General features: G+C 37.2%; 1 protein-coding gene across 2 annotated transcripts in view; it reads left to right on the forward strand.

Moving 5' to 3' along the window:
• The window catches only part of Nsf (N-ethylmaleimide sensitive factor, vesicle fusing ATPase), a 147,843-nt gene that overhangs the window by 118,640 nt on the left and 8,667 nt on the right, over nucleotides 1-20,536 (forward strand). For both annotated transcript variants that reach the window (XM_021728362.3, XM_005328151.4), the window contains exon 17: nucleotides 2,441-2,520. In XM_021728362.3, coding sequence (XP_021584037.1) covers nucleotides 2,441-2,520 — 80 coding nt within the window. The remainder of the gene's footprint in view (nucleotides 1-2,440; nucleotides 2,521-20,536) is intronic.

Raw genomic sequence — 20,536 nt, forward strand, 5'->3', positions numbered from 1 at the left:
ACTTTATAGCTGACGTGTCAAAAAATTAAGAGTCAAATAATGGATATTTATAAACTTTAGGGCAAGAGAAATATTGTTCTTCATCATACAAGGAAATATAACTCTACTTCTTGTGTCTACTGTCAGTCATAATATTCATTCATGGTAAAATGCCTGTTACCTTTACTCTGTTATAAACTGCTTTCTTTTAAGGACCCACGTTTCATGTTATTTTCTATCTTGTACAGTGTGTCCTTCATAATAAATTATTAGTATTTTGGGGGGTGATATATTTGCTATTCAGTATCTATCTCTGAGATGCCTATAACTCAGAAGTCCACTTGTAAACTTTGACAGAATGAAAGAAAGAAGAGTTTAGGATTGTAGTAAAACCCACAAATTTGCTAGAATACTTGGGCAGAAGTTGTAAGCTCTCTGTACATCCGTTTCTATTCTTACAATATAATTTATAATCCTTTCTATGCTAATACCACAGAGTAACTGTGAAAACAAAAATAGGAAAATGAATGTTGAAAACATTCCGAAAGTTTCAAGTGCTCTATAGTAATTTTTTAAAATATTTATTAAACCTCTTTTATGTTGAAGTGCAGTCCTATGGGACACAAAGATGAGTAAGACTGAGTCTCTGCACTCAACATAGTAATTGCCAGAAAATTCTTGTACTGTTACATTTTATTCATTGTAAAATTAAATCAATCTAGCATAAATTATAACAGTGGATCAGAATAGAATAATAAAATCCATTGAAAAAAAAACCCACCTGGTGACTTAATAAACATCTGAAAATACTACCCAACATCTGATTAACCTTCCATAATTGTATAGTCATGATTTCAGATTCACTGTTCTTACTGTGTTTTCTCCATGATTTTCAGACTTGGCATTAAATTCTGTTTTTTCTTTTTTAAGTTTTGACAGTGTTTGTCATAAAGCAAAAGCAGGTATCCGTGAAGTCTCCTTAAATTGATAGTTTTATCTGATGACCTGGTTTTGGTGTGCAATGTTTGATACATCTCAGCCCAGTTTATAGGATTATTTCTTTAAAAGCTTTTAGGCACATACTCATAGCTCTGTGTAAATTCCTTTATCTAAACACAATTGAGATGTGTGGTCATAGCAACACCACTATGTCAGGAATGTGTGCCCTCTGAGTATATTTTCACTTGTATGAATAGTTATTTTCTGTTCATGTTTGTTCATTTATTCAACAAGCATTTGCTGAACCCTTACTACTGTGCTAGAATTACTAGGGTCTCAGAAAAATAAATAAGATTCTGCCTGTCTGTTATAACATATATCAGCAAAAACTAATGCAAAGAAAATGCACATGTGTTCTGGATATTTTAAAACAAAGGGATCGCTTTTGACATCAGGAGGCTGATGCCTACTGGGAGCTCTACGCCCAGGTCTAGGTTGAATATATAATACTCAGAGACAGCTAAAGAAGTACCATTTATACTGAGTCTTTTTTGGGGTGGGGGTGGGGGGTTGGGGATAGCACCCAGCAGGGCTTAACCACTGAGCCACATCTCCAGCCCTTTTTGTTATTTTACCTTTTTAAAAAATATTTATTTTAGCTGTAGATGAACACAATACCGGGCTTAACCACTGAGCCACATCTCCAGCCCTTTTTGTTATTTTACCTTTTTAAAAAATATTTATTTTAGCTGTAGATGAACACAATACCTTTATTTTATTTGTTTATGTGATGCCAAGGATCGAACACAGTGCCTCATATATGCTAGACAAGTACTCTACCACTGAGCTACAACCCCAGCCCTGTTATTTTCCTTTGAGATGGTCTCCGTAAGTTGCTGAGGATCCTCCTACCTCAGCCACTATGCGAATCTTGATGTACTAGTTTTCTTTAAAAAAAAAAAAAAAAAAAAAAAATTTTAATTAGTTGTAGATGGACACAATATCTTTTTATTTATTTATTTATTTTTTTAATGTGGTGCTGAGGATTGAACCCAGGGCCTTGTGCATGTGAGGCAAGCACTCTACCACTGAGCTAAAACCCCAGCCCATTAAAGTACTAGTTTCTTTAGTTCTTTAGTCATCTGAGGCCAGTCTTCATCACCATCATTTCAGTTATTGTGTTGCCATAGTTTGCATCAGTTTCTTAGAAATGCTCGATAAATACACTTGGATGCTTTCCCCTTAAAAAAAAAAAAAAAAATTCTGAAAACCAGCTAAAATGTCTACCTGAATTCAGAATGGATATTTAGAAGTTTTTAGTTTGCTTGTTTTGAAAAAATGTACAGAAAAGTGTTCTTATGTGACATTTTAAGCATTTAGGTTACTAGAGGTATTTTTTTCTTATTATAGATAGTTGCCTGTTACTTAGGATGATGTTTACTCTTGATGTAGAAAAATCAGAACATTTTGATGTGTGTAAATGTGTATAAGATGCCTAATCATAACCATGTTTCTCTTCCAGATTATGTCCCCATTGGCCCCCGATTTTCTAATCTGGTATTACAGGCTCTTCTTGTGTTACTGAAAAAGGCACCTCCTCAGGTAAAAGAAATAATAATAATAATAAGGAATATTTTCACAGTCTCTTTCAGTAAATTCCATTTAGTGGTGTACTGTTTCTGAATAAGCCAGGTTGTCATAAACATAAAATTCTGTTGTTGAAAGGATTTTGAAGGTCATCTGTATTGCCATGGTTTGCAGCAATTTCTTAGAAATGTTTGTTAAAAACACCTGGATACCTTTCCCCTTGAAGGAGGGAACCAAAAAAAAAAAAAAAACAAATAAAAAAGCCCTACTCTGAATACCAGAGGTGTTCTGTCTAACGGTAAATTATATTATTAACTGATTTTTTTTCTTTTCCAATTCTTAAAATATCAAAATCTGACAATTTCAGTTAGTATTGTTTCGTGCTTTATAAATTCTCCAACATATTCTACATCTTTTCCCACTCTACCTCCCAAGAGAGATGATGATGTTAATGTAGAAGGGATTCAAAATGTGTTCCTGTTTGTTGCACTTGAGAGTTTTTATTTGAGGGCTTTTAAGTTTATTTACTATAGGCAAGGCTTTTTGTTTGTTTTGTTTTGTTTTTTAACTTTTACAGATGTTGAGTCATCATTGTAAGAGTCTTCTGTAGTCACATGGTACTTTTAAGGAATGATATTATAGTCAGGCTCATTTCTACTGATGTGGCTACTAGAGACTGGTGATTTTCTTAGCTTAACAAATTTAAACCAATCTTTATAGGTTGGTTAAATATTGTAATTATATAGGGGCTGCCAGAGCATGTTTGGTTATGTCTCAAGATAAATTCTCTTGATTGATTCTCCTAACCCTAACCCTAACCCTAACCTTGACAAAATGCCAATCAAGTCATATTCAAAAGGCTTAAGCATTAATTTGGAAAACATCTTAGTGTCTATATGGGAATTTTGTACATGAATATATATATCTATAGGGAAAATATTTAATGTTAAGTTGATGAATCTAATTTTTAATTTAACAGTTAAAATAATGTGTATGTATATTTTACATTTAAGGATAAAGGACTATCCTGATTTTCTAGATTGAGGGAATTTTTAAAAATTTCTAAAGTAGTGAAAGAAATCTAACCTTGAAAATTTGCTACATATATGCACTGTGGGAGGATTTTTAAACCCTCGTTCCATAAATCATTATTCCCAGTACTGGAATTTGAGCTTATACTAAGGCTTAAGTTGGAGAAGTGACTCTATTTTTCCCTTTTCTGATTCCTTCAATATTCTTATAAATATGTAAATATGTCTAAGGTTGATGAAACAACAATAATCTCTAAAATGTATTCTGCTGTCATGTATAACTAATTAGAACAAATTTAAAAATTTTTAATTATAATTTCTACCCAATACCTATGTAGGTATCACAACCTCAAAAATCTTTTTTTTAATGAAATTAACATATTTAAAATTATTAGAATAAAAAAATGTCTTCTGGGCACTTAAACTTATTTCTTGTAATATTCAGGTTTTTATTTAAAAAATATGCTAAGAGTCACTTGGGAGAAGGAAAAATAATTTTCAATGCTATTTTGAACAACTTGTTCTTTACATGGTTAAATCCTACATACCTTGATTTAAATAAGATACATCTTCTGGCTGAAAGTTTTTTGTAATCCAAAATAGATTCTAATATAGAAATAAACAGAAAATGTTTAAATTTTGATTAAAAACTTAAGAACTTTATATTTATTAGAATAATTGTAAGATTCTTAAGGAACATTATCTTATGCTTTTAAATCTCACATCTGGCATAGAGACTTACACATATATGTTTCATGAGTAAGTTATTCAACAAAAAATATATCTTATTAAATATAAATTTTTATATCTTCTCATTTTGGTGGGCTTAAGTGTTTTAGTATTGTTTGAGTTTATATTTAGAACAGGGTATGATTAAAGTAGAAACATTAAAAAATAAGTAAAGATCAAATGGCCAATAAGTACACAAAAAGAGTTAACATCATTCATCATCAGGGTAATGCAAATCAAAACCAATTCAGTGAGGGACCATTTCATACCTACTAGGTTGGATCTAGTCTAAAGGTCAGATAATAATACGATGAAAAAATTGACACCCATCTAACACTACTGGTGAGAATGTAAAAATTGTGCAGTCTTTGGAAAATAATCTGGTAATTCCTTAAAAGGTTAATCATCAAGTTAGCAGATGGCTCATCAATTCACTCCCAGGTAGGTACCCAAAAAGAAAACATTTGCCTATACAAATTATTGTATATGGATATTTATGGTAATATTATTCATAAAAGAAGTAGAAACAATACAAATGTTCATCAAATAAAATAAAATCTAATGTATCCCTACAGTGGAATACTATTTACCAATAAAAAATGCAGTACTGAATGTGCTACAACATGGACAAACCTTGAAAACACGTAAAGAAACCAGTCCCAAAGGCCACACTATACAATTCCATTTATACAAAATGCTCAGAATTGGCAAATTTATAGAGACAGAAAGTATATTAGTGGCTGCCTGGGGCTGAGAGAGGTGGATGGGGAGACTAGGAGGTGACTGCCAGTGGGTAGGGAGTTTGTTTTTTGGACTGATGAAAATATCCTAAAATTGATTATGGTGACAGTTGCACTTATCTGTGAATATACTAAAAACTGTTTGTTGTGTGCTATGTGAATTACATCTCAATAAATTGGTCACAGTTTTTAAAATATGGTTTCAGATGCTACTTCAATGATGAAAAGAGAATTATATGGAGAGTTAGAAGTGAAGGGTGAGCATCCAAGGTACATGGCTCAGCTTGGTTAGAAACAGCAATTAGATCATTAAAAAGGGATGTGGAACAAACTTCTCTAAGGACTGAAGAGAAAGGATATAGGAAACATAGGAGCAAGAGATCTGGTTGCCTTAGTGATGGGAAATGGCAGGGATTCTCTTTTAAAGGAATTAATCTAGAATTTGTTCACTCTGACCTGGTCTGCCTAAGATGACCTGTGGTATAAGTAGCAGGAGAAATTAATATTTGTAATATTTTTAATTGGAACATATTTAAGAAAATAAAGAATGTCTTTTCCGTATCATGTTGTTTTGTAAAATTAGTTTATATTATCTCAAGAAAATAAAGGAAAAATGTTCAGGCTGATCTAATATCAAAAATGTTTGTAACTCTAAAGTGGGAGGATTCACTTCACCAGTCCATTATCACGTAGGTTTTTCAGATGTTTTCAGTTTAAAATATATATATGCATCTGAATGTTATAAGGTGCATAAAGGTAGAAAACTATTATTTACCACTGGCAAGAAAACAAAAGATGTGGGCATTTTTCTTTAAAAAGAGAACTGTACATGGATTACAATACACCAATCATATCAGTCACATTAAGTTATCCTTAATGTTGCATTTGTTGTAAATCTAGCTTTCACACAGAAAAATTGTGTGTGCATGTGTGCACATGCTCAAATAAAAGAATCCCTCCAGGGGCACTATGTTGTTATGTATCAAGATATTCTCTTTTTCCACTTCCACCCCTCCCCCACCCCTCCCTTCTTGTAAATTGGCTTATTAAAACTGGTTCACAAGCCCTCCTTTTTTCCCTTTGTGATTGCCTTGCTCTTGGATTTTCAGTGTAGAACTAAAAATTCAAGTCAGATTTCAGTTACTAGGATAATTTTCTTTGAATTTTAAATTTTTCTAAGTAAATGCATAGATTTTTAATGAACCTGGTATTCAGTGGATTTGCTTTAAATTTAGCTGGAGAGTTAATTTCATGATTGATTTATTAGCCCTTTGAAAGTATAAAAAGTGGTATCCATAGTTCATGAAGACTGAAAAACATCATCACATTTTGTTTAGCATCTTTTTAAAACCAATTAAAAGCTTTTCTAAAATGGATTGAACAGGAGAAAATAAAACATGTTCCCTAGGTCTTTATTTCAATCAAGTTTCCCTGTGTTCTGCAGGAGAAGAGATCGAGGGGGGATAGAAAAATTGAAAAGGGCTGTCCCAGCAGGGAGCCCAGCCGGAGAAAAGGCTTCTCTGAGAACTCAGCAGCAGCAGCTCAGAAAGCTCCCGGCCTGCTTCATCTACATGCAGAGTCACACAAGGCATGGGGGCGCTCACCGGCACACAGAGGTTTCACATGTGCTTCCCTGCTGATTCCTGTGAAAAGCTAACAATTGGCTTGGAGGGTAAAAGACCACTGCAGTTCACCCTCCCTGAGCTGGACGTACAATTTGTCCAGTGTTAGGAAATGTCCGGCTTAGCAGTGAGAGGCTTGAAGACACCCCTCCTTCCATGAGATTCCTAAAGCCTTCTCTTTTACTTGATGACACTGGGGCTCTTTTCAAGTTTTGCAGATTTATGGAAGTTGAGGGGGATGTGCTTTTCCAGATCAGGAGGATGAAAGCCTCGGTCTTAATGTCAAGGAAGAAGCAGCAGTAAGAAGGGAAGGCCAGGTAGATCCTGTAGCCAGCAGCACCAGGGCTTTATTATTTCCCTCATGGGTCTCTTCTGCCACTTTTTTTTTTTTTTTTTTGAGGCAAAATAAATTGCCCAAAAAGGGGCACCTCAGACTTAAAATGATGTGACTTTCCAGTTTCTTCTACAAGTGTAGGAATAGTCAAAACCCTTTAACTTGACTATTTGATTCTGGGTATTCTTGGCAGTGGTAGAAATCAAAGTGGAAGACCTCATCTGAATATAACAGAATAATCTGGTAGTTTATGGAGAACCAACCCTTTTTCAGTGCTTTCTAACTTTTTTATACATAGAAAAAGATAACATCTGATGATATACTTGGGTAATTTGGCAAGAACACCCAAAACTGGCCCAGCCACCCCAGGACCCCCTGCTTTCCCCTCAGCTGGTAGGAGTGGCTATTTTAATCCACATATCCCTCATTGGCAGCATACCAGTAGAATACTCTGGAAACTTACACTTCTACAAAAGAAGAATATTACTTGAAATCCCTGGCAGTATTACTGAAGAAGAGCTCAGAACTTAAAGTTGTTTGTTGTTTTAATTATAAAGTTGTTGAAAAAAACCTCCTCACTGCTCTGGCACCTAGTAATAATATTGCCTAATAAGTAAGAAAAAACAGGTTTAGAGCTGGGGAAGGTATAATGTGTGAGCCAGTAGGAAACTGTAGAGTACTAGTGGCGGGGGGGGGCTCAACTAGGCAGACATATTTGTTTCTCCAAATATGAGTTTTATTTCAACATCACCACTGTGTAGACAGGCTGCTTTCTGTGTGACACTTTTGTGACATCTTTGTACAGTCTTACTTCATATATGTTATTAGGAAGTCTTGGTAATATTAGGCAACTCTTCAGGCTTTGGGTTGCTTTAGTGAAATAAGCAGATAATGAAGAGACTCCAAATTGTGCAGGCCTAAACATGAGTATCTCTGCATCTATCTGTTTAAAATTAACTCTGGCTAATGACTACAATATGACTCAATAAGATATATAACCACTTTAGGAAAGAGGGTTAGTCATTTTGCCAGACACATTAATTGTAATCACTGATGTGGTGACTTCTGCATTGAACTTCATTTTTTATTTAAAAAAAATATGTGATGATTGACAGTGGCCCAGTTTTCCCACTTATTAAGTCAATGAGTCAATGAAGTTAGATGGCTACTATATTTTATAAAATTTCTTTAGGTTTACTTTGGTTAGTATAGCATATTTTCTTGGAAAGTTCTATATATATGGATATATGCATATTTTTATAATACACATATATGTAGACCAATTTTTTAAAATGTTTATTTTTTAGTTTTTTAGGTGGACACAATATCCTTTTTTTTTTTTTTTTTTGTGGGGCTGAGGATCGAACCCAGTGCCTCATGTATGCCAGGCCAGCATGCTACCACTTGAACCACATCCCGAGCCCTAGACAAATTTTAATACATCAAAAAAAAAAAAAAGAAGAATCCTTTTATAAAACATTGCTACAAACATCTGCTAAGTGAAATCAGCAAATATTTTTTTAAGAAAAGAATTTGGTTTGGCTTGTTTTGGTTTTGGAAGAGCACATTTATAATAGGCACTAATGCATATCAAAATAAGTTATAAGATACATATACATGGCATATAAATGCTATTTTCAGATAATTCAAAATATCTGAATCTCAGAGAAGTGTTGATAGTGTCAAGACAAAATATTTTCTCACAGCCAGAATGTCATGTTTAGAAAGCTTTGGTTACACTCTCCTAGTACTCTATGGTATCATGAAGTGACAGATCCCACTCTTTATATTGGGGGTCAAGAAACCTGAGTTTAAGTCTTAGCTCACCTATCTCCTGGCTTTATTGCCTTGAACTAGTCCCTTAATTTATTTGCATCTGTTTCTTCATCTACAAAGTGTATTTCTTTGCCTTACCTACTATTGAGGGTCAACTATGATATAGTGAAGGCCTTTGTAAGCTTGTGGACTACACATGTATAAGGTATTAAAGAAAAGAGATGCCTGTAGATGGTCTATAGGACCTTTTCAGTTTGTAAAATAGGATGACTGAAGAATATAACTGCTATTCAAAGCAAGTTTCCATAGAAAGTGAACTTAGACTTTCAATTTCCAGTGCCCCACTTCCTTTATGTGTAATACCAGGGAAAGAAACATGGGACTCCCTGCCTCCCAATCTTACATTCAGTGAGACTTACAAGCTTCCTAAGACAAATACTCTGATACCGGGATTGGGGATTTCTGTTATACAGGGAAGAATAAAGGGGAGACCCAGGAATTTCAGAGCTCAATAGCATAGACATGGTCATAGTGAGATCCCTGAGGATACTCCCTAGTCACACTTGTCCTCAGCCTTGAGACTGGCCCACCTCCTTCCTTTCCCTTGCAACGACTTATAGAGTATAACCACAGCTCTTTTCTCCTGACTCCAAGTGCAACTAAATGGTCACTTTATAGTTTCTTTTCCATCTTCCTATACCTGAAGTAAGAACACAGATCTTTGGAGATTCCCTAGGATTTATGCTATGTAATATGTGCATAATAGCAATGGGGTAAGAGAGAAAACTTATAAAAGGCCCAGAACAATCCTTCACTATTTCTGTGTGTATTGGCATGTAGGTGGAACTAGAACTTAATGTTTTAAAGTTACAACTTGGTCTGTAACCACTTCATTGTGGCAGCCCTACTTCTTACACTAAGGAGTAGAAAGAGTGCCCTCTAACAAGTGTAAAACACTGGAAACAATAAAGCAGAAAAAAAATCTGCCGAGTTCACCCCCACCTATTTTTAACCTATTTAAGCAATGTAGATAATATTAGTTAATGTCTGTTTTGAAGATGGTAGATCTCTACTGCATGCACATAGAACTGTCACTGGCATGTAAATAAGAGGAGAGAGTTAAAATCAGAAGACTTGAATTTGAATCCAATCATTGAACCTCTGAGTCTCAATTTTCTCATTTGTAAAGTAGGAACAATCTTCCAAATTGTTTATTTTAGTTGTGAGAATTAAGTAAATGTTCATTGTGGTTTTTTACATATACTGCAAAGCACAACTCAGTGATTAGTTTATTATTAATTTTAGAAAACTAACTCCTTGCACACAAAAAAAGGCAACAAAGTAAGCAGCCCATCAAAAGAGATGTGCTGCTGATGAAGCCAGCCCCCAGAAGTCACAGGGAAGAGCCCAGCCACTTCCTTTGCCCCAGCTCCTCCAGACCCTCCCTTAGCCAGCCCTGGAGCAGGGAGCCAGACGCTGGAATGAGAACAGTAATGGCAGAAAGGCAAGAGAAGGAGCAGTGCTAAGTGACAGGGGTACTATGGGAAGCTCTGTGGTCACCTAGCTCACAGTAGTCCCATGTCTGTATAAACTAAACCTGTGTCAGAAACTGCACGTATACTATCCAATCGCCTATCACTTCAGTTTCCAGTTATTCTGACAGTGTGATTTCAGTTAAAGGACTAGAGGATATATGCCAGGATGGTTTATTGTAATTGCCTTTTTATTTTTAAAAAATTTTTTAATTGTAGATGAACATAATAGCTTTATTTACTTATTTGTTTGTTTATTTATTTAATGTGGTGCCGAGGATCAAACCCAGGCCTCACATGTGCGAGGCAAGCGCTCTACACTGAGCTACAGCCCCAGCCCTGTAATTGCCTTTTTATCAATTGGCCTCCAAACTTTCTCATTACATACCCCCAACAAGTTAAAAAAAATGAGCCAATCACAATATTTTTGTGCATACATTATGTACATGTGATGTTCATTTTTAAACATATACAAAAAATAAATGCTATAAAGAATGGTATTGAAAGTAAAAGGAAGTTCTGTTTCTTCATCTTGAAAACAACTGCTCTATTTTAGATGGTAGCATTATAGGTGATTTTTTTTCTGCTTTATTGTTTTCCAATGTTTTACAAATTTTCGGGGCTGGGGATGTGGCTCAAGCGGTAGCGCGCTTGCCTGGCATGCGTGCGGCCCAGGTTCGATCCTCAGCACCACATACCAACAAAGATGTTGTGTCTGCTGAGAACTAGAAAATAAATAATAAAAATTCTCTCACTCTCTCTCTCACTCTCCTCTCACTCTCCTCTCGCTCTCTCTTTAAAAAAAAAAAAAAAAAACAAATTTTCTACTATAAGCATGTGTTACCTTAATATGAAAACTTAATATGTATCCAGTTATGTTTATTTTTAACTCAACAGCACAACTGTCAAAATTCTTTAATCCCATTGCTTTGCTACTAAATTTTAGTTTGCCCCCTGGAGTTAGAGTCCACTTTGTATCTAAACTTTGTCCATGTGTAACATATATTTCTAATAGTTGGTTTTTCTTCTAAAACTAATTTAATGTGATGCCTATAAGATACCCTGTGATCCGGAAAGTAAAGGTGGCAAGAGTGCCTCATGACTATCACACCTGCCCTTGGAAACCCACCTGGAATTCAGCTGGGTGCCATGCTTCCAGTCTCAACCTATTGTGGTTGAGTGCCAGTGTGACTAATGTTGACCCGGATAAATGGTGACAATTATAAGTTTCCGGAAGGGAGAATGGGGAATTTTTTTAGTCCAGAATATTTCTTTTAAATTATTACTTTAAGGAACATCTGCCTTTTTAGAATGTATGTTTAGTAAGCCTTTACTCTACACTATAGAAATACAAAGATGAAAAGATGGACCAGGGCTCGAAATCCAGTACACCTGTTCACTTGGTGCAGTTTGTACACGAGATGTACACAAGTCAAGTGGCAGGTAGAGATCAACATCCAGCCCACATCTCGCTCATACCAACAGTTCATCCTGGTGCAGGACTGGATCTGCCACCAGCAGGGTTGTCAAGATTTACAGGATGAGAATAGAGAATGCCCAGTGGAATTTGAATTTCAGAAAGACGTCAAAATTTTTTTAGTGTCAGCATATCCCATGTAATATTTGAAAGATATTAATACATAAGGATTTATCTGGCAACCCTAGTCCTGAGAAAGAGGTAAGGAAGTACGTTTTTGCTCCTACAAAAGTGCTGAGATTTGGGGGACAGAGGCAAGGGTGGCTGAATTCACCTAGATTTCTGTTCTCTAATTTATCCACCTAGGGATTTGTTGAGTTTTGTTTTCTGATTCACGTAGAGGGTAACTGGTGTCCCTGTGACCACCAGCATGGAGAAAAGATGTAAAAACATGATGGATGTAGTTAGGCTTCATACGTTAAACAGTTCCAGTGGAATATTACCTGAGAATGTTTCACAAAAAGTAGTTCTTGATCCAGATCTTGAAAGCCTAATAAAAGGGAAATGTTGTCGGGGCAGCTGTGCCCTGCTGAGATTCCGGCTATGCAGCCCTGGATATTGGACATGTGGCAGTACCCAGATTAGCACATTTCTGTTCTTTTCATACAGAGTGATACTTGGGAGCTGGAGGATGCTTTTTATGTACAGTTACTACCTTAGTCTTCATATGACAAGCTTAGTTTTATTTGAGGGAAAATAGGAATTTATAAGACATTAGAGGCTTTGTTTTTTTCTTAATGACTAAATATCAAATGTTGTTAAAATTTAGTCTTTTTAAAAAGGAAAGAATTGTTGCATCTATTTTTGGTGCCAAAAACAAAGTATAAAAACAGTTTGTTAATGAATGAAGATCATCATTACCAACCTTGGGTTCCTTTAGTCATTGGCACCCACTAAGGACTTGGAATGGATAGACTTGTGCCATGGCAGTTGTTAGGGAGACCCTGTGTTTCAGTTTTTTGAATGTTATTTATTTATTTATTTTTATTGGTGCTGAGGATTGAACCCAGTGACTCACATGTGCTAGGCAAGCGCTCTACCACTGAGTCATAATCCCAGCCCCCGTTTTTCTTTTTTAATGATCTTGCTATCAGCTCTTACTACAGAATCTATGTGAGTGTGTCAGTCTGCCTCCCCATGACAATTCCCTCTTCTAATTTGCTGCTTCCATGTGCATGAACTAAGAAGGGCAGCCACCAGGACACATGTGCCATTTCTACAGTAATGAGAACCAAGGGCTGCTGTATGAACAAGCTACATTGTGATTTTCATGGGCCCCTTTGTCCATGAAAAATTTTTTTTTCCCAAAGAAAAGGATATTTTTTTTTTTAAAGAGAGAGAGAGACACAGAATTTTTTAATATTTATTTTTCAGTTTTCGGTGGACACAACATCTTTATTTTTATTTTATGTGGTTCTGAGGATCGAACTCAGTGCCCTGCGCATGCCAGGCCAGCACGTTACCACTTGAGCCACATCCTCAGCCCCCTTGAAAAATATTTTAAATGATATTTTCTATTGATATAAAGATTAATGTATTACTATAGTAAAACATCTTCAACCTAAAGATTTTGGATTTTTCTGCGCTTCTGATTTTAAGAGAAATTAAAGTGTTTTGTGGGCCCCGTGAAGTCTTATGGGCCTAGACACTGTGCCTAATGGACAAGTCACTGAGTAAAGCTACCTGAACCTCACATTAGATCTTTCAACCTTAAGAGGGCTTTACTTTTTCTTGTTTGTTTTGTTGTTTTTTTTTTTGTCTGTGTTCTGAATAGTTGAAATTGTTTAGTAAGTTGATCCCCTGATAACAGTATTATCACTGGATACATTGAATCCATGTTCTGAAAGGTTGGGACCAAAGGAGTATGGTGGGTTATGTAGGGTTAAATGAGGACAGAGTGTGGAAAGAAGGAAAGTTTTGATGAAATAATTGGTAGAAAACTCTTGGAAGATTTTGTAATAAAGAGGAATGCTGTGGATAAAAATCACAGAGATAGAAATAATAAATTAGAAAGAAGACCTGATTAGAGCATCAGGGCTAACTCGGGGCATACCAAGCTAAAAGCTGAGATAGGTAGGAACAGTCTGTGGATTAGAGAGTTTGGGCTGGCTGACTAATCTGTGGTCATCTTAATTAAGTTTCTGGTGAGAAAAAGCACTTAACAAAATTGGTCCTTTCCGCATTAAGAAGACTATGGTGTGGTCATACAATTTTAATTTTTTAACCTATTTAGCTTTTTCTCCTTAGAGCTCTAAAGTCATCATTTTTAGTGATACATCTCCCAAACTCATAATTAAAGAGATCAGGCTGGGCACAGTGGCACATGCCCATAATTCCAGTGGCTCAAGAGGCTGAGACAGGTGGATGGCAAGTTCAAAGCCAGCCTTAACAATTTAGAAAGGCCCTAAGCAACTCAGCAAGACCTACTCAAAATAAAATATAAAAAAAAAGGGTTGGGGATGGGGCTCAGTGGTTAAGTGCACCTAGGTTCAATCTCTGGAACCAGAAAAAAAGAGGGGGGGGGACAGACAGACCAGCCATTGCTGATATGAGTTTAAAATTACACATGATAGAGCATTTGCCTAGCTTGCCTGAGGCCCTGGATTTGATTCCCAGCAGTTCAAAAATTAACTAACTTATGCTATGCAGATGAAAACAATGGACACAGAAACAGTGAAAATACTAGCAAGGTCTGAACTCTAGTTTCATCTCCTCATCTCCTCATCTGATGTAAGAGCCTCAGATCCCTTCACTTCTCACCCCTGGTTCCTTGACTACAAAATGAGAGGATGAGGGAGAGAGGAAAGGGACAAAGGAAAAAATAAGGCAGTCATTAAGAACTGTCCCAAGTGTAAAGTCTGATGGTTCAGTCTTTTTCATAAATTGGTACTCAATGTTCTTTAATATCACAGAGTAATCCACTCTGCCTATAGTAAATGTTTAAGATTATTTGAGGTTAAGTTTCTCATTTCATTTCCCATCTGCACCACAAATTCCCCTTCTTTTTCTCCTCTGCTCTCCTTGCAGCACCAGGAGGATGGTTGCAAAGAGTTAGACTAAGAATTTGCTTCAGGGTAAAATCTAATGGAGAGTTTAAGTGTAGTTGTCTGCTTAGTTGTAGCATGATTTATTTGAAACATCCTTCCTTTGGTATTCAACTGAAACATTTAACTCCATAAAAAGAAGAAACAGCAGCAGCAGTTACAGACATTTGAGCAAGAAATGAAAAATGCAGGCAAGACATGCAGAGAAGCCTCATTTCTCCCTCATAATTCCCCTGGCTGGTTTTTTGTGATGCTGGGAATACAACCCAAGGCCTTATGCACACTAGGCTAGTGCTCTACCACTGAGCTACACCTCACTCCCCTCTGTGTTGTTCTTAACGTTAGTCAATCTTTTCCCTTGGTTTAGGGAAAACGAGAATTGTAGAAGACACTTAATAATACTTATTTCATTAGCTTAAGTTAATAGTTTCCCATGAATCTTCCCTTCCCTCTGTTAGAGAAGACTGTATTATGCAATCAATAGCTAGTCAAAAGAAAGGGATATAACAACAGCCTTCGGCATCAATTTATATGGTGAATGAAGCACACATGCCATTCATTCTAGAGTAGTTTCTTTAAAACTTATTGCTATCATAGCATTTGATGCTTGGGGTTCAGAGATGTAGGCTCTCTGAAATGGTAAATGTTTTCCTTTTGAACACTTGATATAATGTACCTTTTTCTAGGGCCAGAAGAAAGAATGTAACAATGAAGGAGTGATCTCGTACCTGGAAACCTACACTGGGATCATCACTCACTCAACACATACTTATTAACTTTGCACTTTGTACAAGGCTCAGTGCACGCCCTGAACATATCAGTAAAACCAGACCTAAGCCCTGGCCTCCTGAAGGAAGACCTGCAGGAAATTACAATAAATACAGGGAGTGAGTCAAGTACATAATATACAAAAAAAGTAATTCTTAACTTGGGGGAAAGAACAGGACAAAGGGAGAGGAAGGGTAGGGGCTGCAGTTTTGAATGGGGACAATGTTGAGTAGGTCTTCAGAAAAGCTGACCTTAAGCAGATCCTTGACTGGGGGAAGTGCCCATGTGGACACGAAAGCTGAAGAGCATTCCAGGCACACAAACCATGCTGTACCTTCTGCGTCAGGCGCACTGAGCTGAGTACAGCAAGGACACCACAGAATGAGGCGAGGCTCCCACCCTCAGGAAGGAGACAGACTAGAAACTAGATTCAGGCATGTAAATAAATGCAGTGAAGCACTATGGTCAGCCAGAGTATTTCTAAAAGTCTCCGTAGTGAATAATACAAACTAAAAAAATGTATATAAGAAATTCCCATTGCAAGGCTAAAGCCAGAATAAATGGTGGGTGGAAGTACCTTTTGCCAGAAGATCTTCCTCCTGGCTGTTACTCTGAACTCATTTCTCCCGAGAAGTTGCTGCCTCTTAGGGAGGCCCCCCAGACCCCCACTTCCATGACTCCTTCCTACCCAGCATTTAACCGGAAGCTGAAGGTCTCTCCTGAGTCTCACCTGAAGGTTGGAGGTCTGTCTTCCAGCACACACAAACCTTTGCCCTCTGGCAGAAGTGCTTTGCATATCACTTGCTCCATTCTCTGGAAGAGAATTCTCAGAGGTCCCGTTGCTCACTCACCTGACCTCACATTTTGGATCTTAATACCCCAGATGGAGGGTGATTTTTCAGGATTCTTTCAAGACCATCCCTGTCAACTTTCGCTTCTTTTCATTCTTGCCTGTTCTGACAGTTATGGCAAAGAGCCCCCTCCCCAGCATCCTTCACCTCGTGCTCTAGCTCACGAGTAGGAGTTGTTAAACTCCATTTTTGGGGCTGAGGAGGGAACAGAGGATAAGAAGTTAACTTAACCCCAATCACACACTGTGAATGATGGGGCCTGCACTTCTTCCACTGCACCAAGCCCCCTGTTTATCAGGGGACTTGTCTCTCCCCCATTGCTTTCTCCCCTCCCTAGGCTTGCATTAAAAGGACTTTATTTGTGTAAGATGTTGCTTTAAAGGTGCAGCTTCCTCCCTGGGGATGCTCACTCAGAACTGGTGCAGCATCAGGCAGTAGCTTCCTCCCAGGCCTGGAGAAGGGGGCCATCCTGCAGGCAGCTGCCAGGCTTCTCTCTCCATCACAGTTCTTCCTCCTCAAGGACTTTCTTTGATTTCCTGTTGGTTTTTATATTAAATCTCCTTCCTTAGTTAGGTGTTCTGGGTCTTCCTTTTGTTGGCTGCCCCCTTCTTATTTCTCCAAAAAGACTTGGCTTTCCCTCCCCCTGGTGCTCTAGCTCAGCTGTTTGCACCACCCACCTGGGATTTAGTAGCTTTGGGGACTTGGCCTTCTCCTAGAGGGCCTTGCCAGCGGCTCTGCACCACTACAGGACTCTTCCTAGATAACCCTACTCCAGGAAACTCCCAGTGGCTTTGTCCCTGCAGCCATTATGGTTTTGCATTTTGTTGATATGTTCCTTGGTAGTAGCCACTGAATACTTACACATTTTCCCAGCTAAATGGTAAACACTTTGAAGGTACCCACCAAATCTTTTAATTCCATAAGTACCTAAAAAAGAGGAAACTTTTGCTAATGGTTCGATCAACTAATGTCAATTCTATCTTTTACTAAGTTTACAAATTCTTAGCATTCTGTCATTTTTCACTCTCATTTACAAATTCTTAGCAGTCTGTCATTTTTCACTCTCGTTTTCAAAAGCATCAGTTTCTAATAATCAGAACACAAAGTTTAAGGCCCACAGCATACAGCAGTTTTGAGTTGCACTTTTAAACTCGATTCTTAATCCACTTCAGGGTTTCCAATTGTTCAGCTAATTCTTCTTACCAAGGGTGTATTACACTTGCTCAGCATTGAATGATATGGAAAGAATGGCCTTTCTTTTCTGCATAACTGACTTTACTTTTGTTCATAGGTTGAAATCAGCCCTTCCATTTCACTGCGGTATTATATTGGTGGTATTTTTATTTGGAGGGGGGAGCTTTCTTCCACATGAACTTTTGTTACAAATCAGTTTATTGGGGCCAATCAATGGGCAAGACCTCTGAAAGGGTGTGGATTATCTGGTTAGTCCTTTGTGTGGCAAAAGGCTTAGATGTTGCTCATTCTTCATCCTGTAAAGAAGTGGGTTTTTTTTTTTTTTTTTTTTTTAAGGATCAACACCTAACTGAGCCCTGCCTTTTTCATGGTAATGTTTTCACCTGAGTTAATTCATATGGAACTGAGAATTAGTTAACTAATACTTATTTAACCTTGGAACAATGTTTATCATAATCCTATTGGCAGATAGTCATTTTACTGAGGTCTTTTCTTTACAGCATCAGGACTAGCTAATCTCAATAATGAATATATTGGGTGAGACTTTTTTTTTTTCCCAAAAAAAAAAAATTATCACTGCTGTTCTTCTTTCTATCAGGGGTATGTTTGGGCACTGTGGACTTAAGACCAGTAGCCACACATGAACAAGATGAATCTCCCATCTTAGGTCGAGCCCTGTTTAGAGCTGCACCCCCATTGCGTGCTACTGCTGGCTTTTCCCGTCACATTATCCAGTCACATTATCCAGTGGCATTTGTTAGCGTGAGTGCATTCAGAGCAGCTTCTTCATGAGAAAGCTTCCATCTGAGCGTTACCACTAATTAATATACAAAATGACCCAGCACAACTTAATTATTCAGTAATGTTTTTCGGTGTTTTCTTAAAGATGATGCTTTGTAAGTCAAGGCCTGAACTTGCCTGGGTCGTGACCTCTTTGCAGTGTTTGCAGTCTTGTTAAACAAGAAGAAAAGCAAAACATAAATTAGCGTCTCCATTATAAGTTGCTGTGCATTTCCCAATCTTTCAACACTATAAAGAGTGTAGTCACTGTTACTACTGTGAGAGAAAGTTTCAGCTTTTGTAATGAGCAAGAAGATTCTTCCTCAGGGCCATACATTGTCCTCTGCCAGAGAGAACACGATGAGAGAGTTTGAATTAGAACTGTGGGGTGTTAAAACCTAAGGGAAAAGAGAAGTATCATCTATGTTTAATTGTAATGAGGCTGAGGTGAGAAGATCACTTGAGCCCTAAAGTTTGAGAACAGCCCAGCAACACAGAGAGACCCCATCTCAAAAAATAATAAGTCAGGCACAGTGGTACATGCCTGCAATCTGGAGGCTGAGGCAAGAGAATTGCAAGTTTGAGGCCAGCCTAAGCAACTTAGGGAGGCCCTGTCTCAAAAAAACAAAAAAGAAAAGAAAGAAAATACTGGGGATGTAGCTAGTAGTAAGCATCCTGGGTTCAGTCTTCAATACCAAATAAAATAAAAAGGGCTGGGAATGTAACTCAGGGGTAGGGCACTTGCCTAGCATGTGCAAAGCCCTGGGTTCAATAACCTTTACCTCAAATAATAATTATTATTATTATTATTACTATTTTTGAAATGAGAATATACCAGCACATGGTACATTTATTACCTGTTAGCCTTCAGGGATGTGTTCCCAAGCTTGCCATTACAGTTTAGTATTTAAAAAAAAAAAACAAAAAAAACAACTTTTGCTCGACATGGTGATGCACACCTATAATCCCAGTGGCTCAGAAGGCTAAGGCAAGAGGATTGCGATTTCAAAGCCAGGCACTAAGCAACTCAGTGAGACCCTGTCTCTAAATAAAATACAAAAAAGGAGTGGGGATGTGGCTCAGCGATCAAATGCCCCTGAATTCAATTCCTGGTAACAAAACAAAACAAAAACAAAAAAATTAAAAAAACTTTTGAGTAAAAAAAAATAGCCACCATTTTTATGTTGCTATAGTAGAAATGTACATGTCTTTACGTGTTTGTAATCACCCCAGTGTCTATATTTCTGCTACTTTGGGCTTGGAATATACTTCCCCTTCCTCTTCCTAATCAGCCCACTCATCATTTTAATCCAGGTCCTAGCTCCTCAAGAGAAAGCCGCTTTCTCTGCCACATATTTCTTCCCTCTGCCTGACATCACTGCGCATGACACTGTGCCTTTCTGTACTGCATTGTGGTTTCCTTTTGTATCTGTCTCCCTCTATATAGTCATTCCATTCTCATCTAGGAACTTGGTAAATGTTTGTTTTTAAGCATTTGATTTTTAGCTGGTTGAATATTGTTAATGCTTAGCCTTTAATCTGTATATTTCACAGACCACTTCCATCTCAGAATCTTTGCAGTCATCTATTATACCAATGGCTGATTGTACCAGAGAACCCTGACTGGGTTTCTTAAAGGTTTGTTCGTGGTGGTACCCTGTTCTTTCCTTGCACAGATAAGCAAATACATTCAGAAAGGGTAGCATGCCTTATTGACACTAATGAGATAATGTTCACAAATCCAAACAAGTTATTTGGCATCTGCTCTTTGGTTTCTTAAGATCTTTCCCTACTAGCACAGTAATATTGATGTCCTGAGTTTCTAAGATCCACAAATAGGTTTAATATATGGTCTGAGTATGTACCATAAATCCACATATATTATAATTTTTAAAAAAAATAATAACAGAAATCTAAAATGAGATATAGTACTCATGAAATAAATAGGATGTACAGCTCCATGGTAGAACATTTGCCACACATGAAGGGGGCCCTGGGTTCAAGTCTCCACTCAAAGAAGAAGAAGAAGAAAAAGAAGAAGAAAGAAGAGTATAATTCATATAAGTTTAATACTTACTTATCTTCCATTTTCTAAGCAAACCTTTTAAAATGTGTTTTTCTTCATGAAGAGCAGAAGCATACAATTTGATCTG

Source organism: Ictidomys tridecemlineatus, chromosome 3, assembly GCF_052094955.1.
Source record: "Ictidomys tridecemlineatus isolate mIctTri1 chromosome 3, mIctTri1.hap1, whole genome shotgun sequence".
NCBI classification, from domain to species: Eukaryota; Metazoa; Chordata; class Mammalia; order Rodentia; family Sciuridae; genus Ictidomys; species Ictidomys tridecemlineatus.